General features: G+C 39.9%; 2 protein-coding genes across 2 annotated transcripts; both read right to left on the reverse strand.

The window, feature by feature from the left end:
* Positions 1 to 3,034: 3,034 nt before the first annotated feature.
* On the reverse strand, positions 3,035 to 10,075 carry LOC310910074 (toll-like receptor 1). The gene is made up of 2 exons (XM_083862518.1): positions 9,670 to 10,075; positions 3,035 to 6,529 (listed from the first exon to the last, which is right to left on the reverse strand). The coding sequence occupies exon 2, from the start codon at positions 6,437 to 6,439 to the stop codon at positions 4,034 to 4,036; it is 2,406 nt and encodes an 801-aa protein (XP_083718644.1). The 5' UTR covers positions 6,440 to 6,529; positions 9,670 to 10,075; the 3' UTR covers positions 3,035 to 4,033.
* Positions 10,076 to 14,675: 4,600 nt separating this feature from the next.
* Positions 14,676 to 19,526, reverse strand: LOC310909780 (toll-like receptor 1). Its single transcript, XM_083861959.1, has 2 exons — positions 19,422 to 19,526; positions 14,676 to 16,889 (listed from the first exon to the last, which is right to left on the reverse strand). Exon 2 carries the CDS (start codon positions 16,821 to 16,823, stop codon positions 14,871 to 14,873), a length of 1,953 nt encoding a protein of 650 aa, XP_083718085.1. The 5' UTR covers positions 16,824 to 16,889; positions 19,422 to 19,526; the 3' UTR covers positions 14,676 to 14,870.
* Positions 19,527 to 20,621: the final 1,095 nt, after the last annotated feature.

Genomic DNA, 20,621 nt, shown 5'->3' on the forward strand with positions numbered 1-20,621 from the left:
CTGCTGCCTGGCCCGTGGCCACCTCCCGTGTGTGGCTGCCCCACACCGGGCCCAGGGCAGGAGCACAAGGAATTTGTGCTGGAGGAGCTGTGTCCAGCAGCACACTTAGTGGCAAGCTCATAAAAATGTTCTACTCACTTCTAAATAGACATTCTAATTAGCGTGTTCTGATTAGCCCATATGCAGGTGTGGAGCACCAAACACGTGAGTTTGCCTTTTTTATCACTAGCCAAGCTCTGCCCCACAGCCTCTCCCAGACCGGGGCGCCGGAGGCTGCTGACACATCATCACATGAGTCCTGCGTGCCTCCAGACACACCTGCAGGCTGTGCTGAGAGATTGATGATGACGACGATGGGTAGAGATTACAAAGAATGGGGTTTTATTTTTTCGCACCTTACCAGATGCCTAAGAGGGGGAGCATGGCTGAATTCACTATGCATGTCTAAAGCTTCCCGTTTCTGCTGAAGTATTTTCATCAGGATGTTGGTCTCTCGCTGCCTGGGATCGTGCAGATCAGCCTGGTGAGCACCTGTGCTATGCCATGGTGATGTACAGAAGGGAAAGCAGGTACAGCAGAGATGAGGCATAAACAAAAGCCTGCAAACGGCAATCAGAGAATGAGAAAATGACTGGCTTGTATTTCTTAGCCTCCTGCTTGAAAATAAGGACTGCACATTGCAAAGCCAGAGACGCTCATATCGTGCTGTTGATTTCCAAGGTTCAGGCAGGAGGGACCAATGGCATGGAGGAGTCATGGCCACTGACCCAACGTGGCAGCTGTCACGGGAAGAGCTCGTCCTGACCTGTCCTCTCGAGCACTCACACCTGCAAGAGACACTCCAGTTGCTAGCCTGATAAGATTTATCTCTGTTTTCCTATGAGTCAAAAAGCATTGCATACGTTCTAGACTGAGTGATCACTTTCAGGAAGCAGCGATAATTGCATCGGCCACTGGGTGTCCCTCTTAGGCTGAGAAAAAGGCAGAATTTAAGTTCGTGAGATTGAAATGTAAGATAATATTCAGTTTCTTGCGCTTGAGAAATTAAGCTGTTCCCTCTGTCCTATTTGCTATCACTGAGTTTAGTCCTGTCATACACAGAAACCTGCTCAAGGATTTAAAACTGGTCTCTGTGTCTTCACTGCGATTTTTAGTCATAAAAACACTTTAAATGTGTCCTTCACAATTAAAACTCTGGCCTGGCTGAACACTAAGCCAATACACAGTGTTGCTTGATAAGAAATACTGTCACATGCTTACTTATAAAAGAAACCCAACCAACACACCAAGCCACGAGAAAAGTCTGCCTCATCAAAAGAACTCAGAAGTGTATTTTAAGACGCTATAGTGTATGTAGGTATGTAAACAATTGAAATATTTGGCATGTGCATGAAAGATCTGCGAGGTGGGATGGATAGAGTATAAAAGGTCTTACAGTATTAATATTGCAAAACAATATACATGGCAGACTTGAGAAACCATTTATTTCACGCCCACCTAAAGCTTACATTTCAGAACAGTCTTAAAGGTGAGGGACTCCTCCATGGCCCAGTCTGTATATTATTTAGGACATAACTCCCCATAACATCAGCATTTAATGCTGATGCATTAAATTTACAGAGACCAGAAAGCCTGAATTAAGAAATTTTACTTCCTCTTTTCTTGTCTAGTAAACAGGATACACTATGTGCCCCTTAGCTCATTTTAGCTAAGTGCAAATAATGTCCTTAGGCTGTAATGCCTGGGAGGGGGAGAAGGCTTTCAGGAAGAAAGGGGACAGGATTTCTTGGTAGCATTCCCCACTTCAAAGTGTCAAGAAGTTCTAGAGCAGTAAAATCGTAAAATCATAGAATCATTAAATGGCTTGGGTTGGAACAGACTTTTAAAGGTCATCTAGTCCAACTCCCTGCAATGAGCAGGGACATCTTCAACTAGATCAGATGACTCAGAGCCCTTTCCAACCTGATCTTGAAGGTTTCCAGGAATGGGACATCCACAAGTTCTTTAGACCATCTCTTCCAGTGTTTCACCACCCTCATTATAAAAAATTATTGCTTACGTCTAACCTAAATCAGCCCTCTTTTAGTTTATAAGCAATACCCCTTGTCTTATCACAATAGGTCCTGCTAAAAAGTCCTCATCTTTCTTATAAGCCCTATTTAAGTACTGAAAGGCCTCGAAAAGATCTCCATGGAGCCTTCTCTTCTCTACACTGAACAACCCCAGCTCTCTCAGTCTGTTCTAATAGGAGAAATGTTCCAGCCTTCTGATAATCTTTGTGGATTCCTCTGGACTCACTCCAACAGCTCTACATTCTTCTTACACTGAGACCCCAGAGCTGGATGCAGCCCTGCAGGTGGGTCTCACCAGGGCAGAGCAGAGGGGCAGAATCCTCTCCCTGCTGCCCACAGGGCTCTGGATGCAGCCCAGGACACGTTTGGCTTTTTGGGCTGTGAGTGCCCATGGCTGGGTCATGTCCAGCCTCTCATCCAGCAGCATCCCTAATCCCTACTAAATCTTAATTTCTGGGTAAGGCTTTGACATGATCCTCCACAACATCTTCCTCTCTAAATCAAAGAGATACAGATTTAATGAGTATGGAAATAACTGATTGATAATTAAGATTTAGAGATTTTTAATAATAGAGATTTTTATTTCTTCTTTCCAATGCTCAGGATCCAGGCACCTGCCATCCTACTGCAATCCTATCCAGTTAACCTGAACAGGTAGGTGAGTGTCAGCAGTGTCTCGGCATTTTTGGACACTAAGAAGCTCTTCCACAGCTTCAATACCACTGTTTCATCCATCTACCACACCTGGTGTGTGCTTGGTGAGCCACCTTAGTGAGTGTTAAGGATCACATCCCCTTACCAGTTTGATCACCTCATGTGCTGCTCACAGCTGTGACGACAGGACTTAACATTTCCATTAAGCTGTAAGTATGACACAACTCCACATCATCACTGAAATTACACATGGAATTTAATAATTGATTAAGAATGAAATGTTTATTAGACTCAAATCCAAGCACAGCGAGTTACCAGATGTTTCCTACTAACAAACACTATTAGTTTAATCAGTAAAATTTTAGCAGAGGAGTTATTTCCCAGGGAAAACTACTCTTTTTTTCACCTGTGTGATGACCCTGAGCACCTGCTAATTAAATGAGCAAGGTAACAGAGTTCAGTGGAAGCCTGGAGATAAAAGGTAAACTCCAAACATTGAGTTTCTAAGTATTAGGAAACAGAAAAAACATGCAACCCAGTATAGCTTGATAGAATCACAGCAGAAAGCAGTAACATTACAATACTATAAAAATAATAAGGACAGGTATTAACTATTAATTTGAAGACAGTGAATAGCAAATACTATGAAATCATGACTTGGCAGGTATCTATCTCTAGGCACGTGTTAACATTTAATACAGCAAAGGAAGAAGAACATCAAACAGGGATTATTGGATTCAACTTTTCAGCACTTACCCAAGAAACGCTCTGTGATGAATAGAAAGAGTTCCAGGAAGGGAAAACAGGGTAAAAGGGTGTGCATACGGTACTCTTGACATCTATGATACCATTGTACTGGATCGGATTCAAACAACAGTTTTCCTCTTTGTGTTATTTAATTAAAACCAAGAAAGTAGATCTCTACAACCTCAACCTCACAACATTCATGTCAGAACAAAGATTAAATCTATGCCTTGGCAGCCTGATGACACCAAACCAACCACTATTCTTATTACTTCCAAATACAGCTTTCAATGGGAAAAGTCCAAAATAAATGCAACCCAAAAATTAGGTCAATCACTATGAAAATTTCTCTCTCATCCTCTTTGTTGATGATGGGCAGCTCAGATGACTTTTGACTACTTGGATGGCTCGAATAACCAATAGCAATTTCTATATGTACTATATTTTGCAACAAACTTGGAATATGGTAAGAAAACAGAAAAAAATATTAGCAGAGTTTAATGCAAAACAGTCAAGTCAGTTTTTCACATACTTATACTACTAGTAGGTGTAGTATCACTCTCCTACTCATTTGCTTCGCTGGATATTGCCAGGTTAATGCTAATGGCTGCCCTCAGGTTAGCCCAGAATAGGGGACGCTTGCTCCTCTCCTTCGGCCACTCCAGGTAGGTGCGCTTTGCCATGAGAGCTTTCAGCTTGTGATACCTGGCAGGAATAAGGTACGGAGGGATTGGCTCCAGTAAAATGAGGATCAAGCTGTTGGAATTCTCACTGAATAACTTGTGATGAGCAAAGTACAGCTCATAGTGACACCACTCACTCTGCACAAAGTTGGGAGACAACACAAAGATCGACTTGTAGCTCTTCTCAATACAGTTAATGATGTTCTCCACAATGCTCTTGCCGGGGACAAAGTTTCGCTCGTGCTGGCACAGTTGCACGCAGCCCTCCCCCTTCTCCAGGTTGGGGATCAGCTCGTTCTTCACCCACAGCGAATCGCGCTCGCTGTAGGAAATGAAGGCGTGAAATTGCAGAACGAGCCCCTGATCCCCGGGGGGGCCGTGCCAAGCTCTGCGCTTGGTCTGCGTCCACTGCCACGTCATCCGCACGTACCACAGCACATCCAGGTAGATGCACAGAAAGGCCACCGCAGCCACCAGCACCAGCGTCAGCAGCAGAGCTGTCACAAGCAGGAGCGTCGTGTTGCAGGCCAGCTGGCTCAGGTGGAAGTCCTTGAGCTCCGTCCCTCGCGAGCCTTCCGGGTACTCGCACACATAGGCTGCCGGCCAGCCAAACAGCTTCCCCCCCGACTGCCTCTCCAGGCCAATGAAGGCTTGCAGCTCACAGGAACACTTGAACGGGTTGTGCCCGGCCTGCAGCTCCCTGACCCTTGGGCAGCTCTGGAAGAAGTCAGCAGATGGGGTGAGGATCAAATTCATCTCTATGTTCAGGAACTGCAGGGATGTAAAACCACTGCACCCCGGCAGGTCAGCCAGCCTGTTCGATGCCAGGTTCAGCTCTCCCAAGGATTTCAGCTCCACCATCCCCCTGGGCACATTGCTGATCTGGTTGTTCTGTAGGCTCAGCTTTTTGACGTTGACCGGCAAGCACTCAAACACAGCATCCGCCAACTGATTGGAGGACAGGTCCAACTCTGACAGAGACTCGGCCCACTGGCATCGCACGTCAGCTCCATCGTGGCGCAGCAGGTTGTTGCTCATGTCCAGGTATGTCAGGGATTTCATACGGCTGGTCATGAAGCTTACCTTCCGAAGGCTCTCAAATTTATTCTTATGCAAAATAAGTAATTTCAGATCCATGAGAGTTCCACAATTCTGGAACAACTCATCTGTCAGGGCATTGTGAGAAAAATTTAAATACTGAAATGAGCTTGTTCTATTGGGGCAAAGCATGTGCGGCATATATGCATCATGTATTGTCAAATTGGCAATATTCATTTCTGAAAACTGTCTGTATAGAATCTCCTGGTTGAAATAATAAACCTTATTACGAACATGCTCCAAAGTTAATGCTTTCATGGAGCCATCCAAAGAGATTAACTGTTCCATAGAGCTTAATAACTGTAGAAATGCATATTCAGTTGTCTCCTCCAGTGGTCCCCGAAAAGTCAAATTTCTTACAGTCAAATGTTCCACAGGTGAATACCAAATAAGCATGAAAATTTGCAAGATGACAGCCCATTGTAAGTCCACAGCATCAAATGTGAGAACTGATGTCTTTACTTTCTCCAAAAGCATTAAAGGTGGAGAAGGGAAATCTTTGTAACTCAAGTTGTATCTTAAGTTAACTACTTTTAAGTTTTCAGAAGTGCTCATTCCATCATACAAGAGGGGAAAAATGAAGTTTTGGTTTGCTGCAAAAACAATATAGAGGTTTTTTGTAGTCAAGGCTGTCAGACTCTGAGGCTCGTACAGTGAAAAGTTTCTCAAGGTCAGGAAGATGGTGTGCAGCTGCAAATGTTTGATATACCTGAAGTCTGACCTTCGTATCATTGTAGCACTTAATCCAAGGTACTCCAAATGAAACATGTTCCTAAATTCCTGACAGATGGGCAGGGCAGTAAACTTATTGAAAGAAAGATCTAAATGTCTAAGACCTGCAAGTGTTAGACACCAAACTTTTGAAATGTTATTATGAGATAAATCTAAGTATTCTAATTTTTCATTAAAAATAAACACACTAAAGTCAAGTACCATAATTAGATTATAAGAAAGATTTAGTATTTGAAGGTCAGAAAGATAAATAAATTCTGAGGTACTAAGTCCAGATATCCTATTATGTGAGAAATCTAATACTTGAGTACGGACTGGAATGTTTTTTGGAACATTAGTCAGCAAATTGCTTGAATAATTTGCAATGAATTCATCTTCTACAGTTGGCTTGATATTATTCCACAGTGTGAATGTAAAGGCACAAGTGAAGACATAGATATTTGTGAGGGATCTCATTATGCTATCCAGCTTTATCTTGTTTTTTTACAGAAACACAGAAGCATATCTTTGTTTTCTGTTCAATATGTCTCACTGATGAGTCCAGCCCTATGAAAACAAATACATGAAATTTAACAAAGTTGTTTAAGGGTCAAAGTTGCTTTTTTATTGCAAAAATAAAATTCAATATAAAATCTATGTAATAAGAAATTATTTTTACATACTCTTGTTCTCAGTTCTTATCAATCGTCCTCACTCCCATTCTTTAACTCTAATTATTGACTTAGTCAAATATAAATTACTTCTCTTATAATGGGCAGGATGCCACTGGTGTGTTAAAAACACATAGATGTTAAGAAATACAAATTTCTTAACAATCATGAAAAAATACAAAATCAGTACAAACCGACATCAATGCATTTATGAATAAAGAACAAAACAGCCCATCCATCTGCTGTTTATATACATCCCAAGTTCACACACATTTGGGAAAAAAAACTCCAATAAAACCACCCTCTAGCAACTGGTGCAAAAAAACCCTCTTCACTCAAAGGATATTTTTCTTCATACCCCAAAGACCCTGGACATTGCTATGCACCCTGTCAGGGTCAGATTATCTATCAGCTTTGTCCTTGCTGTAACACAAAGACATAAGAGTCCATTTTTCCAGTAAGCCAAGAATTCTGAGGAGGAATTATACAGTCTGTTGTATTGGGTTTGCGTGGTGAGGTTTTGGTAGCAGGGGGACTTGTCTGGTTTCTGTGGGAAGCTGCCAGAAGCTTCTTCTGTGTTCCACAGAGCCAGCAGCAGCTGGATTCAAGGCCAAGCTCATCCACAACATTAGTAGTGACTCTGGGATTACGTGGTGAAGAAGAGGGGAAAAGCCCTGGGGAAGAGCAACTGCAGCTGGGACAGAGGAGCGAGAATATATGGGAGAAACAGCTCTGCAGACACCAAGGTCAGTGCAGAAGGAGGGGGAGGAGGTGTTCCAGGTGCTGGAGCAGAGATTCCTCCGCAGCCCCTGGTGAGGCAGCTGTGTGCTTGCAGCCCATGGAGGTCCACGATGGAGCAGAGATCCACCTGCAGCCATGGAAGACTCCGTGCTGGAACAAGTAGATGCCTGAAGGAGGCTGTGACCTCATGGGAGGCCCATGTTGAGGCAAGCTCCTGGCAGGACCTGTGGTCCTGTGGAGAGAGGAGCCCACTCTGGAGCAGGTTAGCTGACAGGACTTGTGACCTGGTGAAGGACCCATGCTGGAGCACCCTATGCCTGAAGGACTGTGCCTCATGGAAGGGATCCATGCTGAAGAATTCCTGAACAACTGCAGCTAGTGGGACAGACTCACACCAGAGGACTTTGTGGAGAACCATCTCCAGTGGACGGGACCTCAGGATGGAGCAGGGGCATAGAGTAAGGAGGAAGAAGTGGGAAATAACAAGTATGAACACATCACCGCCCCCATTCTCTGACCCCCTGTGCCATTGGGAGAGGAGGTAGAGCATTCAGAAGTGAAGCTGTGCCCAGGGAACAAGGGAGGTCTGGGAGGAAGGTGTTTTGGGATTTGGTTTTATTTCTCATTATCCTACTCCAACTAAATTGTAATAAATTAAATTAATTTCCCAGGTTGAGTCTGTTTTGCCTGTGACAGTAATGGGTGAGTTATCTCTTCCTTCCCTTATCTGGCTCACAAGCTTTTCATTTTATATTTTCTTCTCTTAGGAAGGGGGTGATGGAATGGCTTGGGCAGGCACCCTGCAGGGTCAACCCTCCACACAAATGAATATTGTAATAGCAGTCTGACCAAAAGCATACTAATGGTAATACCACACCATGACTGGACCATGTATGAAGCAGTGATACCCAAAATCTGAAAGAAAATCGTAGATGCTACCAAAGACTTCAGAATTTCCAAAGTGTCCTATAAAATTTCCTGTATTTTCCCACAATTGGAACTTGACAAACAACCTCTCTAAAAATAGAGAGGGATGATGAATCTAGTTCTAAGTATCAAAAACCCAAGGAGGAAAGGATTTTGTGGATAGGGTCCAGCTGAATTACAGCTGGTAATGCCTATGAACAGTCTCCATGGACTTGGAGAGGCATCAGTCCTTTTCTGAAAAACCATGACCTGCTCTCTTGTTGTCAACCATTAAACAAAACACACAGACAATATGAAGCATAAACAACTCATGACCAGTTTCAGGAGACAATCATCCCCAGTTTTATTTCCTGTTCTGATTCTTTCTGTTAAAAAGATCTAAAACTCAAAAGTTTTAAAATTCTTTACTTGTGTAATCTTTTGTTAAATAGAAACAAAAAACCTATTTTTTTCAGTTCTAGGTTATAATGTGTGTTAGTTCCTAATAATTTGACTAACTGATACCAAAACTCAACCCTTTCCATCCAAGTTTCCTATCAGGCTTAATCAAGTTTTTTCTTAATTAAGTAAAGCAAAAAATATATGCAATTAACATCACCAAAAGCAAAAAAATAATAAATCACTAAAGTATTTCTACCTCTATCGAATCCAACAGAGACATCAAATTATGCCTTCAGAAAGTTGTGCTACAGTATCTGAGGACACAAAAGAAATGAAGCTGGGATGGTTGGTCAAAGTACAGTATCAATTGCAAGACAAAAGAAGACAAGGAAATCTGACCCGGCTTCTTCAAAGTGCTGTTGGCTTCAGAGTCCAGACTGATTAACAGTCTGAATCGAATAAACAGTATTGAATTGAATAAACTTTGGTCTAGTACCATCTGGATGAATTTCTTCCTGGGCAAAAGGGATGCCAGTAATAAAGCAAGAAATGTTCTGAAGGGAGAAAAAACCAGAAATATATTCTCTGTCCATGTTCCAGCACCAGATGAGTTCTAATTTACTGTATATGCTGTGCTAGACACTGTAACAAGGGACACACTCTATGGCCCGGCAGAGTGCCACAATCAAAGAGTAAAGCAAATATGTCTAGAAAAATAGTCTTACAATAGTAAGGATCAAGGGTTACCCATCCAATGCTGTTTTAGAATAGTATTAAATTAGAGTTGGTTGCAAATTAAAACTGCCGTGCCAAATGATTTTTCTCCATTTCCTCTTTGCTGAAATTCAAATGAGTGTTTTCACTGCAACTTCAAAATATAAGAATATCTTCAAACAGCAAAGAAACACCTGAGATTTGATGAAGTCCAAGATATATATATATAAAAAAGAGAAAATAATTATAAATAATGGAGCAAATGTAACCCACCTTTTGTGCATGGAATTCATCTCCAAGTTGAAGAACCAGCAAAAGTCCTCTGCATTGGTTAGCATCCTCAAAATACAATTTCAAACATATGTAATCTTCAAGGTGAGATGAGATGCTCACATGAGATGCTAATTCCTCAATAACTACCTACCTCAAGAAACAAAAAAACCCCAGGGCTTTTTAAAACAGGCTATACAATTCTAAGAATTAATGGAACTTCCTTACAATGTGGGTATTAAGAGCACAATGAAAGGAAAGTTTTAACAGTTCAGACTAGAAATACGCTTACTTCTGCAATATTTACATAACTATCCAGTTTAGGAGGAAAAAAACCTATCTGTAGTGTAGAATATTTCCCTTGGCAGGATTGTTCACATAATTCTGCATTTCTAATTTCAAGTCTGCTTCTGATGTTACACAGATGTTCTAGAAATCTGTCGTCTGCATCTCCTCTTTGCACACACAGAAAAGAGGAAGCAGAACCCTCGCTGCCATCTTTTGCTCATATCAAGATCTCTTGCAGAGCTCTACCCTACCAAAATTTTTTGCTCATCAAGGAGAGCAATGAATGTAGTACACTGACGGATGACAGAAGTTTATATCTCAAAAGCTAGTAACAGGGGCAAACTGGCACAGGTAAAAACCTTTACAGATCAATCATCTTTACACTAGAATGGTTATTAAAGATACCTCACATTGTGGATTTCTCCAAAAAATTATAAAAATTAACAGAGAATATTCCCTATGACAAGACAGTTGTAATGAAGCAACAAAGAATATGACAATACAGGGCAATCTGGGGCTGAAGAAATCCAAAAAAGCAGCCATTCAGTTAGCATTGTGAACAAGGACATGAGCCTGGGAGAAAACCAACATCTGTGACCCGATCAAGGGATCATGAATGTTTATCAATAAGCAGCAGGAGTGTTTGCCAGCTGATATTATCTAGACTTCAAGTTAGAAGAGATGCTCCTATTGCTAGGCATTAATTCACGATACTGAATAGAATCAGGCACTTGCTGACAGAACAATGATATCACAATTAGGTGAAACAGTGGCAGCTTTACTTTGAATATAATTCATAGAAAAAACTTTGCTGCATGGATAAAATCAAATGCACCATCAGCTTTCATCAGAACTGACTCTAGTGCACACACAGCTATTAAAACCACATTTTAGTTGTAGTATGTTTTATTTTCTTACCACCACTCTTTAAAATGCATTCAAAATGAGGTTTTAAAATGCATTCAAATAAACAGTTTGCCATAAAGAAAAATCTGTAATTAGTTAAAATAAAACTGATACTTCTGAATACCTCTGTTAAACCATTAGAAACCTTTCATAATTTATTTTTACTAACCAATTCAACAAAGTTTAGTTTGGGGCTTGTTTCAGTCATTTTTCATGACAGAAAAAAACTAAAAGCAATGTATTTCTGTTCATTCATCTTGAAATGTACCAGCTACATACCATCCTTTCCATAGTCAGCTCACATATGTTCATGCAGATACCTTGTTCTATTTCTGAATTTTACACTGCCAGGGATTTTTGCAGTTTGTTTTATCAATGTTTACAAAAAGACATTTCACACTTCTACCTGTATGTCATCATTACTTACCCAGAGAAGAACCACAGCTACCCTTGACTGGGTATGAAAAGTCATTCAGGACCAGTACCACGCTAAAGTGTGAAGGATCTCTCTGACAAGAACTTATATGTACAAGACATAGCACATGTCTTAAAAAGAATAGTCACAGATGAACCCATCAGAGCAACTCATGAAAAGTTAATACAATAACTAAAGATTTACAAAGCTGGTGTTTGATCACATCAAGGACTTTATGTTTAACTGTAATTGTCATTGCCACCTGTATGTCAAATAGGTGAAACAAAGGCTAAATGCCACCACAAGGCAAAGTGAGCAGAGACTGTATCACATTTTTGCTCAAGCCTATTTTACTTTGGTACAAATAGGCACAAGGATCAAAGCTGCAGAAATCAAATTGGTAACCCAGAGACACCTTGCAGAACACACTTATTTTCTCACTTATTTATTATAAATACTGTTTTCTCTTGACAAAACAGTGACTACAAATGAGCATTTTAGTCAATCTCAGCAAATATTTCCACAAGAAAAAACAGACTAACCAAAACCCTGGGTTTCACAGAGATTTTTGAACCTTCCCCTCAGCAGAATCTCCCACAGAGTCCCATTATTTTTCCTTGAGTGTCTTTCCTTCCTCTAACTATGTGCAGCTGAACTTCAGTGAAAATGTTTTGTAACATTTCTAAAGCTAAAGAAGAGCTGAGCTCTCAGCAGGGCAGCCCACATTGTGTCAAGTCTCCCTGTCTGCCATAGTTCAGTTTCCTTTATACTACACACTACTTAAATACACATTAAAACATTTAAGCTTTCAAACTTTCATTTCATTCTGTGCATCTTTTAGGTTTTGGAGGGTGTTTAACTCCCATGTTATCAGCTTTGTATGTTGATATTTTCGTGTATGTAAAAATAGCATTCCTACTAGTCACCAAGATGACTACTCAAATGCCAGGAATCTGCTCTGATACAGTATCTGACACAGTATCAGAACACATTTACACACTCCCTTTTCCTGATAACTGGAGTGCAGCAACAGTTTGACATTTCAGTGTAGAACCAAATGCAGGCACACATCACCAGGCTGTGCACAGAAAAGGTCAGTCCCTTTCCAAAATGTGCAGATAAACTGGCTTAAGTGCTGTGAGACCACACGTGGCCCCATGAACAAGGAAAAATTTCTTCATGGATTAAAACTGGTTTTATAGAAAGGGTTGAGAGTATGACAGAGGCTAAGATAATTGTTTGAAATAGTCTAATAACATGTGAGAAACTCATTCTCTTTTGTGGAATCAGAGAAACTAGCTCTAATAATTTTGTGGAATCAGAGAAACTAGCTCTAATAATTAGTAGGATGTTTAGCTGTTTTATCAATTATTTGACACATATGAAAAAAAGTAGTATGTGGGCTTCTGTGGGAAAAAAAGTTAATAGTACACGGGCTTTTGGCTCCAAAGCACAAGTTTTATTTGATGCCTGTGCTCATCAAAAGCCACCCTTTCCAATTTATCCACTCAAGGATTTTGGAATTCAGAAACCTGTAATACCAGATAAGTGTAATTATATACTTCTGCTTATCATAACATTTCCCTGAGGTCACATAGCTCCAAGTTCTTTCTAAAGTGGCAAACAAACCTTGCTTGCCTTGCTAAAACCTTCCACTCCCTAATTTCTGGTAATGCCTATGGCTCCCACATGAGTAACATGAAGGTTTCTTGGTGCACTCTCTGACTTTCAAAGGGTTTCTCTGTCTTCCAGACAACAGAAGGAGCCAGATGAGTTCTTAAGGTGACACACAACAAGGGGATGTTAATTGTATTGCAGAAGTTTCAAGGGTTACTGGCCTAAAACTCTGAGGCTTTTGAAGAAAAAATTCAAGCAAGGCACCACATAATCCAGCTGTCTCTGGTCGTGAGAAAGAGGCAAAAAAAGCTGTCTGATCTTCAGTTTTGTAAGGGTAAAATGAGTCACACGCTTAAGCAGTAGTTGGAGAGAAATAAGGAAGTAGATAAAGCATTTATTTCCACAGTCCTGAACAAAATGTCTGCAATTTGGTAATATGTGTGTTATATTAATTTTGAGGCTGATCGGCACGAGAGAGCTAAAGGTGCTAAATCTCTTCTACAGGTCATAAACAGTCACTCACAGTTCAAGGGGTCAGGTCAAGAAATCTCAGCCTACTTAGACCTCAGGCAAAAAGAAGTATCAAAATTAAAACCTTTTGCTAATAACGGAAGACAAAAATAAGGCAAAAGGTGAACATTCTATACTACATGAGAATTTCATCATAACATCCCTTCTTCTCTCATATACATGTTGAAACACATTTTTGAAGGGAAACTTCCTGCTTGATGGTGATCTAGCTCTGGTATTTCAAACAATCTTCCCTTGTTGGGGCAAAGAGGAAGTTTGCTGTCATAATCTTTAGCAGTTGTGAATGTTTGCCTGAGCCTAGCCATGCTTCCTTGAAGCTAAAACAGTGTAAGTACAGACAGAGGAGCCTGTTATACTTCTGTAAAGGAAAGCAAATACCGTAAATGTAGTTTGTTTTTCTAACTCAGTGAATAAAGTCTTACCTGCTGTCTCAAGACCTGGGAAATTTTTTCTAGCTCTGACTGGCTATTGACTTTCTGACCACAAGTCATAGCCCTGTTATAAGAGATACTGTTTCAGCTGAAAAGGACAGATTATTTTAATAATAAGCATAAAGTAAGATGTATGGACGAGAAGGCAAAAAGTAGAAAGCTAGGGGAAAAAAGCATGATTTAGAGATGTCAGGAGTTTCTCAAACACAGACAATATGATGAAGGCAGTTCTGTTACTGCAGATGCCCTCCCACCTGCTCTGGTCAAGGTATTTCTCAGGATCAAAATGGTAACAGGACCGTATGGGTATTAGAGCTCTGTCAATTCACTGAGTCTCCCTTGCTGCAATGCCAAGCTAAAAAGTGAAGTACCTCGCTGCTTCTTTCTTTTTTTTTTAAAAAAAAAAACAACAAAACAACCCAAACAAACAAACAAAAAAAAATCACCGAAACTTTTCTTCTTTGCTCAATCGTTGGTTTTGCCAAGTTCAAAGTTCACAAACTCCTGAGTCCTATCTTTTTAATCTTCACCGAATCTGAGCAAAGACTATTTGGCAACCATTTTGAGCTCTGGACTTCAGGCATCTTGTCAGGACCCTTAATTTTCTTTCATATGAACCAATTTTAGCAAAAGATCTTCTTTGAAGAAACTGCCTAAATTTTGTGACTAAAGCAGCTCTGCAAACTACCCAGCAGTGGAAGAATTCTTCCACATGACTAGATTTTATTCTGCTGAGGAAAAACTCACCCCAGATATTATTCTGTTGAAAAAAATTCATTATAATATATCAAGTTTTATTTCAAAATCCACATTCAAATTCATTTGCAATTTGCTATCTCAAGAGATTTGCAATAAGGTGAATTGAATTTTGACTACAGTTAGGAGGCAACACAGACAATTAGTTAGAAACAAGATTGTGTAACAAGAAATTAAATATATTTACAATGAATGAAATAAAACCATATTTATTGTTTCACAAAGGAAAAAAAACAGATGAAACTCCATTAGAAAGATTCTTATCCTACGTCCTCATAACAATTTTCATCAGCTTTTGCCAGGTTAATGCTAATGGCTGCCCTCAGGTTAGCCCAGAATAGGGGACGCTTGCTCCTCTCCTTCGGCCACTCCAGGTAGGTGCGCTTTGCCATGAGAGCTTTCAGCTTGTGATACCTGGCAGGAATAAGATACGGAGGGATTGGCTCCAGTAAAATGAGGATCAAGCTGTTGGAATTCTCACTGAATAACTTGTGATGAGCAAAGTACAGCTCATAGTGACACCACTCACTCTGCACAAAGTTGGGAGACAACACAAAGATCGACTTGTAGCTCTTCTCAATACAGTTAATGATGTTCTCCACAATGCTCTTGCCGGGGACAAAGTTTCGCTCGTGCTGGCACAGTTGCACGCAGCCCTCCCCCTTCTCCAGGTTGGGGATCAGCTCGTTCTTCACCCACAGCGAATCGCGCTCGCTGTAGGAAATGAAGGCGTGAAATTGCAGAACGAGCCCCTGATCCCCGGGGGGGCCGTGCCAAGCTCTGCGCTTGGTCTGCGTCCACTGCCACGTCATCCGCACGTACCACGGCACATCCAGGTAGATGCACAGAAAGGCCACCGCAGCCACCAGCACCAGCGTCAGCAGCAGAGCTGTCACAAGCAGGAGCGTCGTGTTGCAGGCCAGCTGGCTCAAGTGGAAGTCCTTGAGCTCCGTCCCTCGCGAGCCTTCCGGGTACTCGCACACGTAGGCTGCCGGCCAGCCAAACAGCTTCCCCCCCGACTGCCTCTCCAGGCCAATGAAGGCTTGCAGCTCACAGGAACACTTGAACGGGTTGTGCCCGGCCTGCAGCTCCCTGACCCTTGGGCAGCTCTGGAAGAAGTCAGCAGATGGGGTGAGGATCAAATTCATCTCTATGTTCAGGAACTGCAGGGATGTAAAACCACTGCACCCCGGCAGGTCAGCCAGCCTGTTCGACGCCAGGTTCAGCTCTTCCAAGGATTTCAGCTCCACCATCCCCCTGGGCACATTGCTGATCTGGTTGTTCTGTAGGCTCAGCTTTTTGACGTTGACCGGCAAGCACTCAAACACAGCATCCGCCAACTGATTGGAGGACAGGTCCAACTCTGACAGAGACTCGGCCCACTGGCATCGCACGTCAGCTCCATCGTGGCGCAGCAGGTTGTTGCTCATGTCCAGGTATGTCAGGGATTTCATACGGCTGGTCATGAAGCTTACCTTCCGAAGGCTCTCAAATTTATTCTTATGCAAGATTAATGTCTCCAGCTGAAGTAGGTTGTCACATTTTTGAAAAAGAAAATCTGTTAAATCATTCTTTAAAAAATTTAGGTATCTAAAGGGACTCTTAGATGAAGGACAAAGCATATGAATCATCTCTGAATCAGCTATTGTCATGTCTGCAATATTCATGTCTGCAAATATTCTGTACAGGTCATCCTGCGAGAAGTACAGGTCAGTGATTTGAATTTTGTTCAGGGTCAATGCTTTCATAGAGGTACCTGAATAGTCAAAGTCATACCTTTCAATGTCTGACAGCTGTATTACATTGCTAATATTGAAGTATTCAATGGATGAGTGCCATACAGTCTGAAATATGTCCATAAGAGCATTCCAATCCACTGAGACATTTGTCAGTGTCAGATTCTGTAACCTGGATCCTTGTCTAAAATTAGATAATAAAGCTAGCAATTCTTTTACATTGTCATCTGTGATTTCTGACAATGACAGGCTTTCTGTAGTATTTTGTATCACAACCCAATCTACATTAGTTTTGGACTTTGTATACAAGAGTGGCAGGGTCTTGATATTTTGGTTAGAACCATCTTCTGGAAAATTGTTAGAAACAGATATAAAGAGTTCATCTTCCACAGACAAGCTGACATGGTTCCAAAAAGTTAATGAAAACAGACACTTGTAAAGAAAAAAGTTTCTGAGAAAGCTCATATTTTGTGTCATACTGTTTTCTGTTTCCTCGGAGATGCTCAATACTTTTCTTAACTGTCCATCTTTGTTCTAATCCTCCTGGAAAACAAAGAAACACAAGCAAAAACCAGTTTGTATTCTTGAGTAGCTGTGCAGGAACCATAAGAGATTTTTTTAAAGTTCCAATTTCTCGTTTCTCTGATTCAAAAAGCAATGATTTTCTAAAATAATTGAGGAGAGACATTCTTTATTAACAGAACACCACTGAAATTTTTATTTGGCAAATATGGTGTATTTAACATATAATAAGTTTTTTACAAAATGTCTGATTTCATAGGTGTCTAAAATTTGCTGCTTACTTACAGAATTACTGCTGTGATACAGTGTATTATGAAGGCTTCCTATTCTGTGTAATACATGTTGATTATAAAGTACAATAATTGGGGTCAGCACAGTCATCCTCTCCTCAGAGTCTCTCTTAAGGGATGTGAAGTGGACTTGGAGCCATTATTTAAAAATGGACTTTTTGACTGTAACACATGGACTGAAACATAGGATGGAGGTTCAAGAGCCTGAATCAAAAGCTGAATGCCCTTAGATAGCTGAGATTGGATCATCAGTGCTTCTTTTAACTGAGGAAACTGGGGCAAATTATCTTTATTTATGCCTTGGGAAAGTCCACCGAAGAGTTCACTTCTTGTTTGAGCTTGAGCGTTTCCTGAATTAGACTGAAAGCGGGGTGTTCATGTCATGTTCACGTCATGGGGTGGTTTGTCATAGACACGCACACAGAGGACACCAGACACACTCTGGGAACATTTGCAGGCCTGGCAAAAATGTATCAGTCATAGAACCTCTGTACACAAAATTCAGCCCTGATCTAAGGACACTGACCTCAGACATATCTGTTGTGAAAGAGAGATTTATTTAAACAGACTTTAGAGAAAAAAAATCATAACTGGTCAAAGCCTTTGCTTTGGTTTTCTGTATTAGAAATCACTTTTTCTTTCCAAATGTAGGGGTTTAGGGTAGCCAGCCTCCCTCTGTTTAAGTCAGCCACGGAGAAGAGTGTCTTAAATCTCCTTTTAGGTATTGCATAAGTCCATTAGACCAGCCATCTGAAAAAAGAACTGGTAAGAACTTGGCTAACACTTTTACATGTATAAATCTTATTTAAAGTTGTTTTCCAGATTTCTAATATCTTTTCAATTCCTCTTCTTTCTCCTTCCCTCCCATTAATTTTAAGTCATGGTTTTGTCTGAATCTTCCCTTAGTACCTATTAATGACTGACTGCACTGGCCTTCAACTTCCCCTTGATAATGAAGGGGTTAAATTGTGAGTTTATATTTCTAATGCCTCTACAATTAGACAGTAGATATTATCTAATGGACTGATTTACAACTTCAAGGACTATATTCACTGCTATTCACTGCACCATTAACCATTCCACAAGCTTTCTCAGAATTACTGGGGCAAAATACAAGCTTCACTCCATCTAATAATGAAAAAAAAAAAAATAAAAAAAAAAAATCGACTGAGTTCTTTTGTAAAGAATGCATGAAACTAAGCTTGGAAATCATCTAGAAAGAGCGGTAATATGGCAAAATTTTTCCAGCCTTTTTTCAAATTATCATTTGGAAAATTTATATGCATCACAGCCCTCAAAAGGCATTTGCCTCAAAAGGCAGTCCTTTTCCTCTGATTGTTTGGGCAACTCTGCTAATGTGTTTATAACCAAACAAAATACATTGCTTCACGAGAAATCTGAAAAGAAAAATCAACCTTTAAATCACTATTTCTTCATTGGATAAAATTTCAGCAATATCCATGGACTAGATGAAAAAAAGGATATGATTCTTCTACATGTGTTTTATTTTCTTTTTCATTCATATATCCTAGCATTCAGCCAAATTATTTATGAGTACCTTCAAACTTTCTTTAGCATATCCTATGAAGTAACACAAATAAAATCTTTTATAACATATAATCTGTGATTTGAGGGCTAATACTGTAGAAATTATCCTTTATAGTCATATCACTTTTAATTCAGAAGTATCCTTGTGTCTTCAAACTTGATAAAAAAAGCTTAATCAATAAAAGCTATCCAGGAGAGCAGGCAGGCAAGAAAGTGTCCTGTTGTTAAAGAGTGAGGGGAGAGATAAAAAACAAGGCTTCAAGAGATTTTCCATTATAAAATTGGTATAAACTGACTCAATTTTCATATAAGAAATATACAGAATATATTTAGCTAAGACAATTCAGTGTTAAGGCATGGACTTCATAACTTACCAGCATAGCAGAAAACTCTGTTACAAAACATGCCCTTCACAAGAATGAAACACATGATCAAGTTAGATCCATTCCTGAACTGTAAAAAAACTATTGCCATCACTCTGCCCCCCTTAACTATGGGTGTAATGCTAATAAAAAGAGACTGCTACTTGGACAGTTCCTTTGCATAAATATTCCAAACACAAGCTACTTTACCATCATTGCACACCCATACACTTGAAAGAACATCGTACACTTGCTGTCGAAAACAAGGCTCATTTTCAAATAAGATAGAGAATATAAAACAATTCCAGCTAACTAGCAACAGGATAAAGTCAACAAAATTAAAACTTTCTCACCAGAAATCCCTGCTGTCCAAAAAAGCAGAAAAAGTTCTCAGGAAAACACAAAAAGAAAACTTCCCGTAACTATCCTACTGAGTAACAACACTTAGGAACGCCCACATTTTTATAGACATGTTTGTGCCATCTACTGATAGCTTGTGAAATGGCATTTGCTTTTCCCCAGATGTATTTTTCACATACAACATTACTATAATATCCCCACTATTCTATTATTATTGAACTTTGTGTTTTTATGCTTTGCAATATATTAAACAGGAGAAAAAGGAATCTTTTTACCAAATTTTTACCTTTGTTAAATTATTATGAAAATAAGTACTTCTTTTGAACAAGAAATTAAAACAAGTTCCTATCTGAACTTAATAATTATCTAAGTCTATATGCATTATTGTAATTTTTGTCCACTGTGCTTTAACAATTTAATTGTCAGGCTCTTATCGAGGCTGGTTTATAAAAGTACCATTTGTCTTAGTTAAATTTCCATTTAATGGGAATGGAATAATAATCCCTCTCTTGCTCCAGCAGTGTTGTGATTAGGTTAAACAGTGAACATGGAAACACTGAATAGGGTTTGGTGTGGTTTGGTTTGGTTTTTTAAAAATTAAAACAGACTATGGTACTGAATGCCCAAACACAGGCATTTTGTCCTGGCAAAGACATAAACTAGTCTCTCTTTACTTCTGTATAATGTTGGTCAGAAATTCCACCATTGCTGAGATCTAAATACAGAACTGCCACAATATAACCTACCTTTCTGGGTTAGCATATGATAACACATTTATGATTTAGTATTTCAATGATTCAAGAAGCAGAGGAAATAATCTTTTAAAATTACTTTCACTTTGACGCTTATTCTATAGATAATATTTAATTTCTCACCCTCAAGTGAAAAGAGGTCATCAAAAAATTAAATTGAAAGATAGGGCAGGTAGTAAGCAACAGAATACAGAAAATTCTCTGCTATAATGCTGATGAGTCTTATAGTAGTACTCTATGATTTTATGATTCATTCTCCATTTCTGTCACTTCAGACAAGACTATTCTGCTTTCCAGATTAGAAATCTGGAAATTTCTAAGCTGATTTCCAAATGACACCTTATAATGATATGACATATAAACCTCCCCAATGGCCTGCTCTTAGCTGGAAAGACTTTGTTATCTATTCTTAGGATGAGATAAAATCCTAAGGTCATCGTA

This window comes from Zosterops lateralis, assembly GCF_965231275.1.
Source record: "Zosterops lateralis genome assembly, chromosome: 5".
Classification (NCBI taxonomy): Eukaryota; Metazoa; Chordata; class Aves; order Passeriformes; family Zosteropidae; genus Zosterops; species Zosterops lateralis.